Source organism: Carassius auratus, unplaced genomic scaffold (genome assembly GCF_003368295.1).
Source record: "Carassius auratus strain Wakin unplaced genomic scaffold, ASM336829v1 scaf_tig00033088, whole genome shotgun sequence".
Classification (NCBI taxonomy): Eukaryota; Metazoa; Chordata; class Actinopteri; order Cypriniformes; family Cyprinidae; genus Carassius; species Carassius auratus.
This window is the reverse complement of record NW_020526047.1, coordinates 266197-285000: the sequence shown is the minus strand read 5'-3', so window position 1 is coordinate 285000 and position 18804 is coordinate 266197. Positions and strand designations below refer to the sequence as shown.

The 18804-nt window shown below is 35.8% G+C and overlaps 3 protein-coding genes across 3 annotated transcripts in view; 2 read left to right on the top strand and 1 right to left on the bottom strand.

The window, feature by feature from the left end:
- The window catches only part of LOC113081084 (fibronectin type 3 and ankyrin repeat domains protein 1-like), a 1624-nt gene extending 1155 nt beyond the window's left edge, over positions 1-469 (top strand). The window contains exons 2-4 of the mRNA XM_026253132.1: positions 1-56; positions 240-364; positions 453-469. The exon at positions 1-56 is cut by the window's left edge and continues 101 nt beyond it. Coding sequence (XP_026108917.1) covers positions 1-56; positions 240-364; positions 453-469 — 198 coding nt within the window. The remainder of the gene's footprint in view (positions 57-239; positions 365-452) is intronic.
- Positions 470-662: 193 nt separating this feature from the next.
- Positions 663-3594, top strand: LOC113081089 (fibronectin type 3 and ankyrin repeat domains protein 1-like; the record flags this gene model as incomplete). The annotated part of the gene is made up of 6 exons (XM_026253136.1): positions 663-772; positions 2278-2352; positions 2722-2787; positions 2883-3048; positions 3122-3262; positions 3353-3594. Coding segments are annotated over 6 exons (738 nt in total), but the record flags the coding sequence as incomplete, so codon positions are not given.
- A 2428-nt stretch (positions 3595-6022) lies between these two features.
- LOC113081088 (disintegrin and metalloproteinase domain-containing protein 12-like) overlaps positions 6023-18804 on the bottom strand; it is an 86286-nt gene continuing 73504 nt past the window's right edge. The window contains exons 16-23 of the mRNA XM_026253135.1: positions 17630-17828; positions 16817-16894; positions 13890-13998; positions 13661-13796; positions 12183-12327; positions 10505-10750; positions 7288-7445; positions 6023-6842 (exon numbers count right to left, since the gene is read on the bottom strand). Of these exons, the coding sequence (XP_026108920.1) occupies positions 6773-6842; positions 7288-7445; positions 10505-10750; positions 12183-12327; positions 13661-13796; positions 13890-13998; positions 16817-16894; positions 17630-17828 (1141 nt within the window). The 3' untranslated portion in view covers positions 6023-6772. The remainder of the gene's footprint in view (positions 6843-7287; positions 7446-10504; positions 10751-12182; positions 12328-13660; positions 13797-13889; positions 13999-16816; positions 16895-17629; positions 17829-18804) is intronic.

Below are 18804 nucleotides of genomic sequence, written 5' to 3'. Positions count from 1 at the left end.
TGTTTCATCCTGGAGCAGAGGAAGGACAGAAAACACACATATAAACAGATACATAAGTGAATAACAGACTTATCAGACTATTTATATCCATTATTTAACAGCAGATGTTTTGTACTATATCCACCTTATTTTGCAATGTAAAAGTAAGCTGTTTTCTTTGAGCGTGTGAGACATGCAACAGTTTTTTTGTTAGTTGTGGAAATCTGACTATATTTTCTGGATGTTTGTGGCCTGTCTAGGGGGTACAACACACGGTTCACGGTGGAGAATCTGGAACCGAAGACCACCTACACATTCAGACTGAAGGTCACGTGGCCGTCCGGTCAGCTGCGTTATTACCCATCAGTCACTGCTTCTGCAGAAAGTAAAGACACAAAACACGACAAAACAAACAACAGACAAAATCTGCCCTTTTTTTTTTTTGAGAGAAACAAATGATTTTTGTTGCAGAGTATATTGTGCCTCATAGTTCTAATTATATTTCAGTTATTGTTGAATTTATTTCAAGTAACATAATTTATTTTATGTTTTAAATTTAATCATGTTTTGTCTTTAAAAAAAGTCTCTGACAAATCTCCTTTAGGGACATTTACAGACTCGCTCAGTTGGAAAAAAATAATGTTAGTAAATGTAAATCAATCAAATAAAGATGAGAGTGTGTGTGTGTGTGTGTGTGTGTGTGTGTGTTAGAGGAGCCTCTGAATGGGAGGAATCTTCACAACGCCGTCCTCAAGAGTGATGAGCTGGAGCTCTGTCGAGTGTTGCAGTCGATGTGAGATTCATTCAGACTCAACCTTTGCACCAGTTTAGCTGAAGAGTTACTGTTTAGATAAAGTGTGTTTTTTATTCACAAAATGATATTTACAGAATGCATTTGACAAACACTTTTAACCCAAAGGACTTCTTGTGAAGTGGTTCTCAACCTTTTTGACTCTAAGGCTGCCAAAGATATTTTATGCTACTCTGCCGTAATGAAAAGCAGTTTTTTTTGTTTATTTACAAAATCCACAAATTAGAGTGGCAAATTATTATATTTATTACATTATAATCATTGTGATCACAACATGTGATCATTGTCTTAATCATGTTCATCGTTTCTGCTTGAATACATTGTTAATTTACTGCATGATTTGTAATATCAGTACATTTCTGCCATATGGACATCACTTTAACAGTCACCTTTGATAACAAATTACTCTATTTCTTAGTTTTTGTATTTTAAATTTTATATTGTACATTTTGATTTTGTTAAAGTTTTAGTAATTTAGCTTTTATTGTAATTTTATAATTAGTATTATTTTTAATATGTCTATATATAACTCCATTGGACTTAATAATAATGTCTTGCGCTGGTTTGAGTCATACCTCACAGACAGGTCTGAATTTGTGGCCATGGGAAATTCAAGGTCCTGTACTCATGTTGTTGGGTGCGGGGTTCCACAGGGTTCGATTCTTGGACCCATTTTATTTACTCTCTACATGCTTCCTCTTGGAAAAGTCATCCGCCGTCTAGTAATTTCATTTCACTGTTATGCTGATGACACACAACTGTATATAAAAATGGATAATCACTCATCACCATCAACTTTATCCATAATCACTGCCTGTCTAGAGGAAATAAGCACATGGATGAATCATAATTTTCTCCAGCTAAACAGTTCAAAAACAGAAGCAATCTTCATTGGTTCTCCACATCAGATCAGAACATCTTCCATAACCTGCATTACTTTTTCTAGCCAGGTCATTCCACTATCATCATCAGTTACAAATCTTGGTGTCAGGCTTGATCCTCATTTTACATTTGACTCTCACATTAAGCAACTTTGCAAGACATAATTTCATCACTTCCGAAACATTGCCAGACTCCGACCCACATTAACTTCACGTGATGCTGAGAAACCTGTCCATGACTTTATCTCCTTGAGATTGGACTATTGTAATTCTCTTCTCATATGGATTCCTGCCAAAAGCATTCAGAAACTTCAGCACATTCAGAACACCTTACCTTACCTTTAATACCTTTTTTAAAAAGCCGTTTAATGTTTACATTTATTTTAATCCTTTTAATGTTAAAATCATTGTTTAGTTTAAATTGCCTTGTTTTATTATGCCTTACTGTAGCACTTTGAGATAAAAAAAAAACAAACAAGTAAAGTGCTTTATAAATAAAATTATTATTATTATATATTTTTTATAATATTTTAAAAAAATATATATTTTAGGACATGAAGTTAAAACAAGTAAAAATGAGAATGTGAGTTGTGTGTATTCTGTTAGAAAAGTTTCAGTGGATGTTCCTGACAAGCTGGACTTTACTCCTTTAATGATGGCAGCCATGAAGGGCTTTACTAGGTATCTGTCTATCTATCTATCTATCTATCTATCTGCATCTATGTCTGTTTATCTGTCTGTATCCATCTGTCTGTCTGCATCTATCTGTCTGTATGTATCTATCTATCTGTCTGCATCTATGTCTGTTTATCTGTCTGTATCTATCTATCTGTCTGTCTATCTGTTTGTATCTATCTGTCTGTATCTATCTTTCTGTCTATCTGTATCTATCTATCTATCTGTCTGTATCTATCTCTCTCTGACTGTCTCTATCTATCTCTGTCTGTTTTTCTGTCTGTCTGTATCTATCTGTCTGTCTCTCTGTCTGTTTATCTGTCTTTATCCATCTATCTGTCTGTCTGTCTGTCTGTCATGTGTTTTGTGTTCTAGAGGAGTTCAGCTTTTGGTGAATCATGGTGCAGATGTGAACAGAAAAAACAGCAGTGGTAAAGACAGGTGAGCTTTTCTCCAGTGCTATCAGCTCTTTTGTGTGTTTCTCATGGTGTGATGGTGTTGGTCTTCTGTGTGTGTGTGTGTGTGTGTTGAATCAGCCTGATGCTGGCGTGTTTCCACGGGCACCTGGACGTGGTGAAGTTCCTGCGCAGCTGCGGGGCGTCCTGGAGCTCTCAGGACCGATCGGGCTGCTGCGCCCTGCACTGGGCCGCAGCTGGAGGACACCTGCCCCTCCTGCAGTACCTCATACAGGACGGATGTGAGGTGAGAGGACCACTAACATAACATTCAGTGTCTGATTGTAGTTCTACCTGATTTACACCTCATAATCCCTCAGGTCGATGTGCGGGACGGCGCCTCCTGGACGCCCCTCATGATCGTCTCGGTCATAACCGGAGACACGGCTGCAGCTTCACTGTTAATCACAGCTGGAGCTGATGTTAATTTACAGGACAGAAACGGGAAAACACCGCTGATGGTCAGAACTGAAACGCTGAAACTGTACTGTAATATCTCAGCATGTGCTAATAATTAAGGTTTCTCCTTAATGAGATTTTTTATCTTGCAGGTGGCTGTGCTGAATAATTATGAGCGTCTAGTTAAAGTCCTGCTGGAGAATGGAGCCGACCCAAACATTCAGAACCAGGTCAGAACCTCCTATAAGCAAAACAAGACAGCAGTGAAATCTCACTTGTGCGTTTTTATTTCTCCTGATGAATTTCAGGTGACAAAGTTAACACTTAAATGACCTCTGAGTTATGTAACTGGACTCTTTCTCTGTGTTTCAGGCTGGAGTTAGCGCTGTGCAGATGGCACACGCATTTGAAAGAAAGGTAAAACACCTTTCACCTTGAGACTTGTGAATCATCTCAAGATGTGTATTTAGCTCATTGATTATATTTCTTCATCTTTTCTTTCAGAATATCATCAGTCTGCTTGTGAATGAGAAGTGAGAGACGTCGGACTTAATGACACACACCACACATGAGTTTCATAAACAACTTTACTTGCGCTGCTCTTTATGTCGACCGATATTTTGCAGACATCAACGTATTTCACATTTCTTGATTTATCAAAGATTTATCATAAAAAAGCAGTTTACACCCGTGACACTGAAGAAAATACGAAAAGAACGTTACATGAGCAGATTTACTGAGTGAGGATACAACGTGATTGAAAGTGTATAATAATAAATGATAACTGAGATTAAAACAAGCAAGGCAGGTAACCTAGAGACACGTGATCATCGTATAATCAAGTCAGCGTCTAGATCTGAACAGTCTCTGCGTACTGTAATGCACTGTGTGGTTTAACACTGTAAAAAGGCAACGGGACACAGTGAATGAAGATGAATTTACAATGTAAACACTAAGATATAATGGCACTCATAAGGTGTCAGAATGCAGGTCTAAAAGACCCACGTTTGAGATCACAAATGGCTCAGTGGCAACGGATAACAACGTAAGAAGACTCAGTCTTGAATAAAACAAGGGCTGTTTGTTAGTCTCAGTGCCAAACATCAACCTGCAAATGGAGAGTTAAATAAATACTGTGCATTATTTCGTATTAAAATACACTATATCAGAAACTTTGGGTAACTTTCAGTATTTTGATTCTTGAGAGAAATGAATGCAAGGTGCATTAAATGGATCAAAAGTGACAGTAAACCATTTATAATTTTTGAATGGTAGATGAAATATATTTGAATGTCTTTGTTTACAATCTTTTCCATCATTGTGCATCAGACTATTATTCTTAGATTTTAATTGAATCATATTATGAAGTTCCTCATGAAGTGGCAAAACTGTTTACTCTCCAAACCAATCTGGGTAACACTTAAAGCCTTAATATAAAACGTATTATTAAGATATTCAGAATTTTCACTCTAATGCATAAATAATTGTAACCCAAGTTTAAAATACTATTTGAAGTTTTTTTTTTGTTTACATGTGATTTAATGCATTTTCTAAGTATAATAATGAATTATGTTTGCAATTATTCATAGAGTGCATTATAAGGTGCATTATGAGGCATAACTTTTATAATGGATTATATATAAAGGCTTTAAGTGTTACCCCAATTTGCATTAATGTGGACCCTGTTGACAGTAATTCATGACCATAATCACTGCTTAAACTATTTTTAAATGTTTTGTGCACATCCTATTATTTTGGTGCAGTGTGTTCATTTACTCTGACAAATCGCTCATGAATCTTTGCCAGTGATTCAAACCCACTGACCGCAGCATGTTTGAGGGAGACCAGAGGGATTGTGGGAAAAATTTAGAGGAGGATTCATGTGCCTGTTTTCATTAACCACAATCCACTTTTAATGCTCCATGTGGCAACATTATTTGGGTCGATAAGAAAGAAAATGTTCATTTGTTTAGTCATTTCCCCACAGTAACTACTTCTCAAAGGACATCTATGAAAATATGGCAGCATGACCATGAAATCAGAGCCTGGTTTGGCTTTCTGCCTCTCAGATCTTTCCAGTCAGTAAAGGTCTTCTCAAAGCTGAAATCTCCTGAGTGAACCGTCTGAACATCCGACGGGTTACAGGAACACAACTGCATTACAACCTCTGTCTGTCAATCTTTTTTTGCGAGCTTTGAAATCAACAAAAGCTGGATTTGGTGCATATAATTGGTTGCAAATGTTTTCAAACTCGCAAGTAAAGGGAAACAAGACCCGTTTAGACATGTGAAATGAAGTGAATTACTGTACACCTAGTACACCCTCCGTGAATGTCCAGGACATATTTCACCTAAAAGTCAAAAGGAAGAAGAAAGAAATAATGTTTTTCTTACAAAAATGGAGCCTGTTATGAAGACTGTTTCCAATTTCTCATTACTGCAATACAGTAATAAAAATAACCCTGACTGGTTGATTAATTAATTGATTAATTGTTTGCAAAAATACATTCAGAAACTGGAAAACAAACTGAAGATTATTTTTAACATTAAGATTTTCATGAATGTGTTTTTGCTAATTTTCCACTCTTTTCCATTTAAATTTGAATTGTAATATTTATATTTGTGTGAGTATTTGTTTTACTGCTTTGCTGTAAAATTACTTTATATCAGTAATGAGAATCATCATAAATAATATTTAGAATTAAAAAAGGAGCAATATATTCAGCAAAAAAATGAAGCGGGAAAAAAGTCTCTTAAAATTAAAAACAAAATACCTTAAAATAATTATACCTTAATAATAATAATTATATATATATATATATATATATATATGTCTGTGTGTGTGTGTGTGTGTGTGTGTGTAAAATAGGTGTTTTTAGTCAAGAATAGGTAAAATGATTTGTCTATTTTTGGCTAAAAACATCTATTTTACAGTATGTAAAATTGTATTTATTATTTTATTCCCTTTAATTTGAGATAAAATGTGACCTGGACATGAGATAATATTCATATACGTGTCTTCAGCATCCCTTAAGTATCACTGCAATTGTACTTCAGGTTTAATCATGCATGTCTGAAATATATAATAAAAATGGCCATTAAATCATATGAAATTATTAAAAAGCCCTTTTCACATACCAAGTGATGTCACAGATACAGAACCATCTACTCCCAGTTCACGTTTCCATTTAAATCTGGTTTTCAATCCAGTTTAGCCTCCACATGATGTGGTTCACTGTCACACATAACACGCCTCGTCTTTATCTGCTGGTACATAGTTGAAAAAAATATCAAAAGAGCAACAACGACAAAAGGACAATCAGGTAAACGTGGGCGAAGCACCAATTGCTACGATTGAGAAAGTGTCAACCACAGTGCACAGTGCTCAAATAAATACGCTCGTAACTGACATAAATAACGCGTGGCATGTACCTGAGCTTGGACTCATAGCACCGTTTAAAGGGAGAGCACCGCGGGGGTCAAAGGTCACCCCTCGAATCACCATGTGTCCCGCAGAGGTTCATAGTGCAAAAAGCAAGCATCTCCAGGGACGAGATCCCTTCTGTCCGTCTCTCAGCTGCTGAACTTCGCTCCGGCTGTGAAGTGAGGCTTCGGCAGGGTGGGCGGCTGTTTGGGAGGAGGCCTGCAAGTCCAGTAAAGGGTTAATCAAAATAATGTACTCATCCTCAGGCCTTTCAAGATGTAAATGTGTTTTTTCTTTGCCAGAATTGTTTTGGATGGATGTAGCATTCTATCACTTTCTCACTAATGACTCCTCTGCAGTGAATGGGTGCCGTCAGAATGAAAGTCCAAACAGCTGATAAAAACATCAGAATAATCCACACCACTCCAGTCCATCAGTTAACATCTTGTGAGTTGAAAAGTTGTTCACTACAGAGCTTTCATTCTGACGGCACCCATTCACTACAGAGCATCCATTGTTGAGCAAGTGAAGCAATCCTACATTCCTTCAAACTCATCTACATCTTGGATGGCCTTAGAATGATTAAATTATTATTTCTTTTTTTGGTGAATTATTTCTTTAATGATTTGTCATTTTCAGCAGGTGTTGATGGGTGTGTTTGTACCTGGAGGGCTGTGGGTGAAGTGGAGCGGGTCGTGGGGAGGCTGGGGTCGGGACGGGTGCTGGAAGACGCACGGCCGACGGGTTCAGAATCACTCGGACCTTTCCACTCAGTGGGTCTGCAGGAAGAGGCTTCTGGGGTGGACTGGGCTTCTCAAACGCCTGGAGAAATGAGAGGAACTGAACTGAGCACAGGAGGAAGAACACACACCAACACAAGTTTTCATGAAGATGCTCTAGAAAGGGATAGTTTCACATGAGTATATTTTATCATTTATCAAGCGTGATTAATATAGATTGTGATAAACAAGATATCTCATATATTGATTTTAGACAGCGATGACATTAAATGGAGAGCAATGGAAAAATACTCCAGTAAAACAGTGCTGTTATTGTTAACTAAAAATATCAAAATAAATAAATAAATCATTAATTCAAATATAAATGAAAAAAGAATAATTGAAAAAGAGTAATTGAAACAAAGCTGAAAATAAAATTATATAGATGGAAAAATATGTGTTGTTCATCAAAACTATTAAAATATTTTTTAGCAATTGAATCGAAGCTGAAATAAAATAAATATATTATGAACTTAATCTTATCAAAAAAGAGAATTGAAATAAGTTATTTCAAAATACTAAAATTACTAAAACTAAAACTTTCTAAAATTAAATAGAAATATAAAAAATCTTAAATAATATTATAATGGTATATAAATACTAAAGTAATGAAGGTGAAGATCTCAGAGTTTCTAATTGCGTCTGCAGCCGAGTCAATCTGAACTCAAACATTTCTCATCAAATGATCTGAATTGCTGGTCGCACTCCTTTTTATAGCTCTGTAACTTTCTCATTGTTCATTGATGTCTATAGTTATTCCTCCAAAGGAGTTTTAGCAACCTAACATTCTTTGGATTACCAATTTTCAGTAATTATATTTTCCAGGGTAAGAAAAATTATAAGGGTTAATATTGACGGACCTTTCAGTTTTGGTCCATAACAAACTCTTGATAAAAACTAGTTTCCCGGTTTTGTCCACCAGATGGCAGTACAAGCTGATCAACTTTCACTGCTGCAGAAGTTTAGTGCTGGATGTGGCTTCACTGCTGCCATGGCGACTCTCTCCAGGGGTCACGTGACACATTCACATGTTCCAAATCTACACTCTGACTATGAGGTAATGATAGCATGCTACCTGCTCTCCATCTGCTCCTCATTCTCACTCTCTCATCTCTACAGAGATCCAAACATGATTTCACAGCTCACGTCCCTCTGTCCTTTACATTCTAATAAAGAGCAGTGTTGATCTGAATTGCTCATATCTTAAGCGTTGTATGATTGTTAATGACAGAGCTCTGTTTTTGTGGCTGATAAAAAGGTCTTGAGATGAAGGAAGTCTAATGTGTCTCCTCGCTAAGTTCTCAAGAGCTGAATTAGCCATGAATGACCTGCCAGATCTTACACACACAGAGACACACACACACACACACACACACACACACACACTTCTGGTTAATGAAGCAGCCTGAGGTCACACTGGACACGTATGAGGTCTTCTGTTCATCATCTCATTTCAGTGCTGACCGCTGGTGTCTTATGACTGATTCAAAGGATTAATTCACATCAAATTAAATATCTCAGGATGTTTCAATTTAACGGTACACTATCATTCAAAAGTTTGGAGTCCATATGATTGGAGTTTATTCAGCAAGTGCCCTAGCAATTATGCAGAAAACAATCTGAAACAAAGTGTTTTACAGTATGATACCATATGAAAACATTTTTAATTGGCAATAACTTTCTATTCTCTAGTTATTTCACAGGGTCATGAGCTCAATTCTGATCAAATATACACCTTGAATGCAATTAAAGTCACTTTGGATAGAAGCATCTGCTAAATGCATTAACGTAAAACAAATAAATAAATACAATTAAAGAACCCAGAATCCAAAATAGCAGCTCGAGAACCACATACAGCTACAAATGGATCTGAAACCAAGAGCCAGTGAAGAACATTACGTTTTGAAGTGTGTTGGTTCATGGCTTTTATAAGGTGATGTTTGTGTTGTGTCTCTTGTTTTCTCTTGAGAGGGCTTATCTTCACCTATCTATTACCTTCCTCTTCCTGCAATCTGTCTGTCCACAGGTCATCTTATAAAACAGACAAAGACTCTCTTTTTACAGGCAGGTTTTGAAGGGAGAAAGCATCAGACTGCTACACGTTATTAAAGAAAGGGCAGGCGTGTGGCCTGTCCACAGACACTGCACCTCAGGTAATCCACATCTCCATTTCAGCTACTGTTATTTAATGCACATTTTCTGTCTTTTGTCGCAAGCCTTTTTTAAATATTTTTATGCAAATTGTAGAACTGTAGAATTGTAGATGTTTAAATGACCTCACAAAGTTAAATATCATCCTCATTACTTTGACAGCAGATGCTGTTAGAGACTGCTAACACTGATAACATTACTCCAGGACTTCTAGACATTTATATTAGGACTGTTCACTTCATTAATACAAATAATTTAATTATAGGCTGATTATTTAAAACAAGAGAATTGCATGCATTTCAACCCCCAAAATGAACATCATTCCAAGACATTGTGTCAAAATTATTTTTATCCATAATTCATTGAACACAAGTCGATTAATGACCTATAGCCCACAGCAATGCATTTTGAAATAGAGATTGTCAGTCTGTCTGAGGCAGACCTTTTTCAGTTTTCAGTTCCAGTCTGATCGACTCGCTCAGTCTTTTATTCATTGGCCAGAGGCTTCACTCTGCGTTTTCTTTGGATTGCATGAACCTCTGAACATACTTAAGATTTAAAACGACACAGAGCTCTAATGAAAGATGCCTGTTCACACCACTGCAGATCCAACATTAAACTGTAAAACTATTAAAAAAATACTACAGTGTGCATTAAAAAATGAGCTATTCTGCCATTGCAACACTGCTGGGGAATGACAGAACGATAAAAACAACTGAAATCAGTAAAGTACAGTATACCTGCTGAGTGCTGACATGAATAGAAGTGCACAGAATGTTATGATGAGTATCTCATTATAGTTACTGATTTGAACACCCTCCAATAATAAATATAAAAACCAGTGCACTATTATTTTTCTTAGTATCAGAACAACCCAGAACACCCTAGCAATGCCCCAGCCACCACTCAAGTCTTGTTTTATATGTGCAGCGCTGGCATATTTCCACTCACCCTGGCGATCTTGCAGACGTTCTGGCAGGCCAGGCCACGGCCGGCCGTTCCCGCTGCTGGAGCGGATGCATGTGTTTGTGCTGGTGGAGGGGCTCTGGGTGGAGTCGAGTGTGTGTGTGGTGGTGTCAGCGGCAGGCCGAGTGTCAGCGGCAGCGGGTGAGAGAGGTGGAGCGGAGGACACGGGGGCAGCCGGCGGAGAGCATGAGACGGGACCAGAGAGTCCACCGTCTGGAGAGGAGACTGCGGCTACACGGAGACAAATAAAGATCATGTCTGACTGACAATGAATAGTTCCATTAACATTAAACATGCAAGATCCACAAATCAATAAATCAGAGGAACACTTAAAGACGAGAAATGCTGCTGATATTTGAAATCACCAAAAACAAACTCGCCCCCATCCAAAAGGATGACACACCTATTTGATAGCCCCGCCCCCAAATTAATACTATGCAAAGTAGGCACCACTCGCATCAGGTGATTGGCTTACTGGTGATTGGCTACAAGTGTGTTTTGGTGCTCGCACAGTTTCTTAAAACCTGATTGACTTAGTTTGTAAAACACAAAACGAGGCAGTATGTTCAAACAGCTCTAAAACATAAAAGCGAATGATGCCATTATGTATATAGAACTTATTTTAGTTTTAGCTATTTTATGATTTCAGTTAAATGCCATCCATGGCAAGATTTCTCATTTGTGTTTGTTTTTAAGTTTAGGTTTTTCCAACTAATATTTATATTTCAGATAGGACCAAAATGCACAAGTCATGTGGACTATTTTCTAGAGCGCATTTATTGAGTTCTATGTCATTCTGCGTCAGAAGAAAGTAAGTCATAAAAATTTGGATCAACATGCAGCTGAGTAAATGATGACTCATTTTTGGCTGAGCTATCCTTTTTAATGATACAAATAAGTCTCATATGAGCACACGCACACATCAGAGCTGCTTTGAGCTTTTGACCTGCAGCCAGATGTGACAAGAACAAAAGGAGACGTGAGACAGAAACCGTTTGTGTGTGTGTGTGTGTGTGTGTGTGTGTCTGTATAACCTCACCTTGTCTAACATCAAACAGACCTACATCCTCTATCCTGTTACTGTCACACATTATGAATACTAGATACTGCAGTCACTCTTAAAGGTACAGTTCACTTAAAAAAAAAACATTAATTTTAATTAATTAAATTTTCCAGTTTTTCTAAACCCATAAATGTAGCCTTGGTGAATGCAACAGACATTAAAACATTATTTTGAAGAATCTCTCTCTTACAGTCTCTCATAGCGCAGGCTATTTGGTGCACCACGGGGGTCGGTCGTGGTATTTTGCACATCCTCTAATCACAGATCTGAACTGCTTTCAGCCCTAAGATCACAAATGCATCCACAATCCATCTGGCTGACAGGCATACGACTGATTTTGTGAGAGCTCGTGTGGTCTGACAGCTAAAGAGCGGGTTTCAAGCGCTGAACGCTCACTTTGTCTTTGCTCTGCTTTTTATGAAACAACCTCTGGAGCGTGAGATGGACAGCAGCTGTCACTCAAAACTGTAGTAAAGCAGTGAAGCGACACACATATGCATGCCAGTTTATGCACAAGTATGAAATATGCATATGTTATGATGGGATTTGTAATATATATATACACGTGTGTGCATATATATAGGATATGTAAATAAGCACCTTATATATGCTGGCACTTTGTAGTAAAGCTGAAGTCTGATGTTGAGGAGACGTTCTGTAGATGGAGTATGTTTGAGTCCCAGTGTGTGTGTGAGCAGATGAGAGAGTGTGTGCTGGACTGTTCAGTCTATTGGGTCCCACAGACCTGCAGCAAAGCACAAATACAGACACAATTTAGGATAACGCAATGATGATGTGCATTTTTAACAATAACCCATAACAAGAAACATTCACATAACTTTGTTCTCACAAGGTTCTCTCAAAGTTATGAACAAACATTCACTGTAACGTCTTCCAGTAACTTTATCTGGTTTTTAATAATGATCTCAAAACGCTGGAACAAAACCTTTATTTTCTGAAAGCTTGTAGTTGGACATTGGTCTAGCATATTTTAAATGTTATTTCTTGGTCCAGAATTTTCAGGGAAAAATCTAAAGTAACATTCCCACAATTATTGCTAAATTCAAATTTTTTTTTTTAGATCATATCTTTTTCAGCCGGGATAGAGTTCACATGGCATCACAATCATATAAAAATTAATATTAACATTTACATGCATATATAAAAACACCTACTAATGTAAATGGAACCATAGTTAACCTTTTACTTTAGTAATTATATATTTTTTTGAAACTTCCAGTTATCATTTGTTCTTATTTAGAAATAATAATTATTTAAATATATTCTCCACTACCTTTGGCAAAGCCGCAAAAAAAACAAAAAACAAACAAACATAAGATGCATAAATATTAAATAATAAATATATTATTAATAAATATATTAGTGGTATATATTGTTAAGTATTATATTTAAAAAATGGAAAAATGATAAATTGATAAATATCTGATAAAAAAAATCGGATACATTTTATGCAGTTTTGATCTAATTTTAAGGGAATTTTTCTTTCCTGGAAAACTAGACAAAAACATGATAAATTTGCAGTATAATGAGAGTTATGGGGTTAAAAATGTTTAATTATCATCATGCTTAATCATAGTCTTGATGCCACAAAATAGTAATTGTCTTAAAATATGTTTAATTTTCTTAAACAACAACAACATCTTATTGTTTTTATCTTTAGATATTTGGGATGAAAAACAAAAGTTTTCTTGAGATTCAGCTCAATTTAATTGCTAAATGGAAATTAAAATTCTTCCGGTGTAACATTACCAAACAAAATCTTTTCCCAGACTGCATGGTTATAGAATCACAATCATTTGCAAATGAACCCATATATCAACATTTCGATGCATATTCAGAATTTAGAAATGTCCCTTGCCCTGATTAAAAATATTAACTATGGCAACACATGGAGGTTAGCCAATCACAACGCAACTCATTTACATACAGAATTCTCAATGAGACAGTAGCAAAAACAGTTTAAGTTTATTCTACGGGTCAGATTTAAACTAATTATGACTTTGTGTGATGCATATACTATACAGTGATTGTTTATTTCAGCGGTGCAGATTTAGTACCTCAGTTTTTCGATGGTGTTCTCCTTATTGGAGAGGAACAGACTGAGCAGAGTTTTCCTCTTAATGCACACAATTATCCCAACACACAGCAGACACAGAAACGCCACCAGGATGCCCACTGTCACACTGCTGCTGTCTGCATGTACACACACACACACACACACACATTTGTGAACAGAGTAGATATTGTTGAAGAGCAACAGAATAATCACAAATACATGTTAAATACCTGTTGGTCTCATCGGGCCGCTGTCCATACTGCCTCCAAACCCAGCTTTATCACAGAACGGAGGAGCCCAGAGCGACTCACAGTGACAGTTATTATTATTATTACAAACCTGCATGTGAGACACACACACACACACACACCACACACACACACACCAGTGACATCAGCCCACGTCACAAGTTGCTGAATAAATTATTTTATCAGCAATAATAGCACATGCCTGTATATATATATATATATATATATTTTCTTTGTCAAATCAAATAACTAAATAAATAAGTCCAAGAAAGAAAAAAAATTAAGAGATATAAAATATATTTAATACATATTATATATATATATATATATATATATATATATATATATATATATATATATATATATATATATATATATATATATATATATATATATATATATATATATATATATATATATATATACACACAAACACATACAATTATCTGGTATTTGTATGAATATAAATATAGATTTATATGCATTAATACTATACAATCAGTTCAAATCATTAGATACGGAATATAACAAATATTAAACATTTTAGATTTATTGTATATATAAAATAATAACTATATTATATAGTTATATAATAAAATACAATTAATTATTCTTTTATTTTCATTAGTATTACCTCCCTAGTAAGTCCTCAGTTTAGAGGCGAAATGGAAATGAAGTACTTTTTCTCTTACAAATGCAAACATGACACAGAATATAGACAGGAAGTTATTCAGTATCCAACTTTGCCAGCAGCATGTCTTCATGGCCTGTGTGTGTGTGTGTGTGTGTGTGTGTGTGTGTGTGTGTGTGTGTGTGTGTGTGTGTGTGTGTGTGTGTGTGTGTGTGTTGAGCAGTCGTCATGTCCTGCGTGCTGCAAGTCTGTAAATGCACCTGCTCAACATCTTCCAAAACACTCAAACACTTCCTCTTTCCTTCGTTTGGCAGCATTTGTTTCTGATGAGCAGCAGATGTTGGACTCAGAGGAACATCTTGATCTAATCTGGAGATTCATGAGCTCATTCATGGACTTCCACTATCGGTTTCTCACTATCTGCACAAACCTGTAACCAATCGCACCTGTTCTTCAGCTAAAACACATTCTCCCTGTCAGGTATTCACACAGATCTCATCTGGACTCAGTTTTGCTGTAATCTAAACATGCTTAAATCAAGATTTTAAAAAGCAGGAACTATTACAGACAATGTAAACAAGTAAAACCAGAAACCTTGTGGAAAAGAAGCTTTCCAACCAGGATCCATCATGAACTTTGACTCCTGTCAGCATGAATTAGTAAACCTTACGTTTCAGATCAGCCTGAATTGCATTTTGAATAATTTTTATTAAATATAATATAAGTCTTGCATTACAAAATTATTTGAAATCATTTTTAAGGTCCTCAGTGGATTTTAGTTGCCTTCAACTCAAGTCAGAATTACTATAATTATGTTCAACATCACAAAAACTATTTCTTGAAATCATATTGTGAATAAGCAAGACATTTCCTCATCTCTGTCTGAATATTTGCATTCAATATAAATTTACAACAACAAAAAGAAATGACTATCATTTTGTGTTTCTAACTTAAAAATCATATTCACATTATAGTCAAACATATAATTATGAGCTGGAAACTCATATTTGGATTAATGCTCTGAATTTGATACATGTGAAAATACCTAAAATGTCAGAATGTATGAAAATAAGTCTGTCTTATGCTTTCAGAGTAAATTGATCTTGTTTTAGAAGTGCTTTAAATGTGTTTAGACACATTTAGGTGTGCTTTACTGGAAAAACAAGACAACATTGTTTAATTAATTAGTGGAATAATGAGAATTCGAAGCCTAATAATTATCATAAAATATACATCGAGAAATAAAATTGAGAGGTTACGAACGTGAATCTTAGGATAACACATACAGGTCATATTTCATCCCAATATCTCAAGTAAAAAATATTATTATATAAATTTTCATAAAATTTTAGTTTTACACTAATACTAATAAGGATATATTATTATATAATTTTCTTTTTTTTTATAATAATTAAAATAATTTTTTGGTTAACACTTTAGTACAAGGACCAATTTTCACTATTAACTAGTTATTATTAGCATGACTATTATGAACATATTAGCTGTTTATTAATACTTAAAAAGCATTTATTCTGCTGCATGAGCATATTCTACATCCCAAATCTTACCTAATACCAAAACTTAACAAATAACTTACTCAATATTAATATTAATAAGCAGCAAATTAGCAGTTTATTGAAGCAACAGTTGTAGTTAATGGTTTGTTAATAGTGAGAACTGGACCTTAAAATAAAGCATGACTCATTTTCTTTATATTTTGGGATAAATGATGACTTGGACATGTTTTCCTGGTAAACTCTCAATTTAATTCATAAATGTAACATGATATAGAAATTTAGGTAGGAAATTATTCCGTATCCAGTGTATTGAACGGGTTACAGTACTGTAAAATTAACATTATGGTTTTCCATTGAGATGCTTTAAAACAATGTGTGTGCTATACATATGAATTTGACTTGAAGTAATCACGTAGTCATGCACTTTGCCATCATTATAAACAGAAATCACCTAAGCCCAGTTATGAGTGTAGCGTAGCGATGAATCATTTATGAGAAAGAGGACAAGAAGAGGAGCCGTCATGTAATTATGGTAATCCAGACATGAGCGTCACATTAGATTCAGATTCCTCATCTTAACACTTCTGCGCTGTTCTGGAGTTAACACTGTATGTAGGTCTATGGAGATGAAACTGCTCAATTATGAGATCAGATTTGGTTCAGATGGATCTCTGAGCTGCTTAAAGTCGAGATGAAACGCTGTTCACCAAGCGTTCAGATGTATTATATGAGTGAAACTGTTCAGACAGATGTAAACTCACCCCATGTCCGCTACACTTGGCCGAACAGTCGTGAACCCCAAGCACACTGATATTCTGACACTGTCTGTTTATACACATCTACACACACACAGAGAGAGAGAGAGAGAGACTTCATTTAGTTCTGAGATGATTGACAGCTCAACGCTCATCAAACACACTGAATGTCCTCACAGCAGCAAACGGGTGGAAAAGTGTCTCATGCTGCGTTTCAGCTTTATTTATGACTTTGTTTTATTAATACTGTGATGTCAGGGTAATTTCCAACTATGTCAGGCTGTAACCAATGAGGCCATTCGTTCCTTAGTTAACATCCCTGATTTCATTCATGACTCAGTTCTGACTAAACATCGTTGAATTGTGCCTTTGCATAGCACCAGTGACTTCTATAGATTTTGAAATGAATTAAAAGACATAAGATCAGGCGATAAACATGGATTGCGGCAAAATGCCAACAGTGTGAACTCCATGAGGTTCATGACACGCTTGCGACATCCGAACAGTTGATGACTACGATAGTGTTTTTTTTCCCCCTACAATGGAAGTCAATGGTGCCCATCAACTGTTTGGATACCAACATTCTTCAAAATATATTCTTTTGTGTTCAACAGAAAAAAGAACCTCATACAGTTTTGGAACAAGTGGAGGGTGAATAAACGGAAGTGAACTTCTCCTTATTAATCCACACATATATGCTCTAGTTTCACTCGAAATACCCTAGAAACAACATAGCAATGCCATTTAACCCATTCTGCCATCCTGATGTTGGTGATCTGAACGAGCTTGTGTTAAATAAGCAATCTTCTCATTATTTACCATGTTTTCACCACATTTGGTGCCGGTGAGCACGAGGCCCGGATCCGGCATGTCGTCTCCCAGGTACACATGCGTCCCGCGGCAGAGGATACGCCCTCCTTCCTGGAGCGGGATGTTGGTTTCTATGGAGACTGCATTGGTGCCAATCACCGGCCGGTTGGCTCCGCCCTGACACTGCATCTTCCCACATTTAGCATCTCTGGAAAACAAGAGGAAGAAACCATTTAAAAAATATGACTTCTAATAAAAGTAAATATAATGATTGATAAAATAATAGTAAATTAGTAATTTATTTGAAATAAAAATATATTACAAAAATTTTCAATTAATATAAATATTTCGTTGAGGTAAAAATAATAATTATATAGTAAAAATAATAAAATAAATATAACAAGTTATATTTGCAAATGTATGTGTTTGTGTGTGTTTTACATTTGTATTTTATTTTTTTACATTTAGCCTTGTTTTCATTTTTTTATTGATTTGTTATAATAATAATATAAAGATATTAAATATATTTTACAGATAAATAAATATTGTATATATATATATATATATATATATATATATATATATATATATATATATATATATATATATAGACTTATTTTCCCTGCTGTCCAAACAGACCTGAGACCCATTTCTGGGTTGTGAACTTATCTAAAATTCTGAGCAACGTTTCCAGTCTAACAGATCCCATTTTATGAATCAGAATTTCCCAGACTGACACATCTGCAGTGTTTTCACAGCGCTGAAGTGTGTTTCCTCTGCCGAGCATCGTGGTAATGGGACATTAAAAACACAGAGAAATAATGAGGCATCCTCTCCACTAAAGACCAATTACTGCATTCAGAGGGCAGATTCTCACGCAGCTGCATCCAAAAAAAGAAAGAAAGGGACAGACAGAGAGACAGAACGTGGCTCGAGTCCCTTTGGCCAAAATAAAGAGTCATTAGCGTCTGAAACCCTTTCTCTCTCCGTCTGTTCACCTCAGTCATTAAAGTAATTACTACATCGAGGATGTGATCCGTGAAGTACTTAATAAAGCAGCCAATCTGAGCTCAATTAAAACGAAATTTATGAGAGGTGTAACCTACAAATTACTGTCATTTTTTCAATAGGCTTCTGTTCTCTCTTTTTTTTTTTGAATTGGGTTGTTATTCATCTGTTTGTAT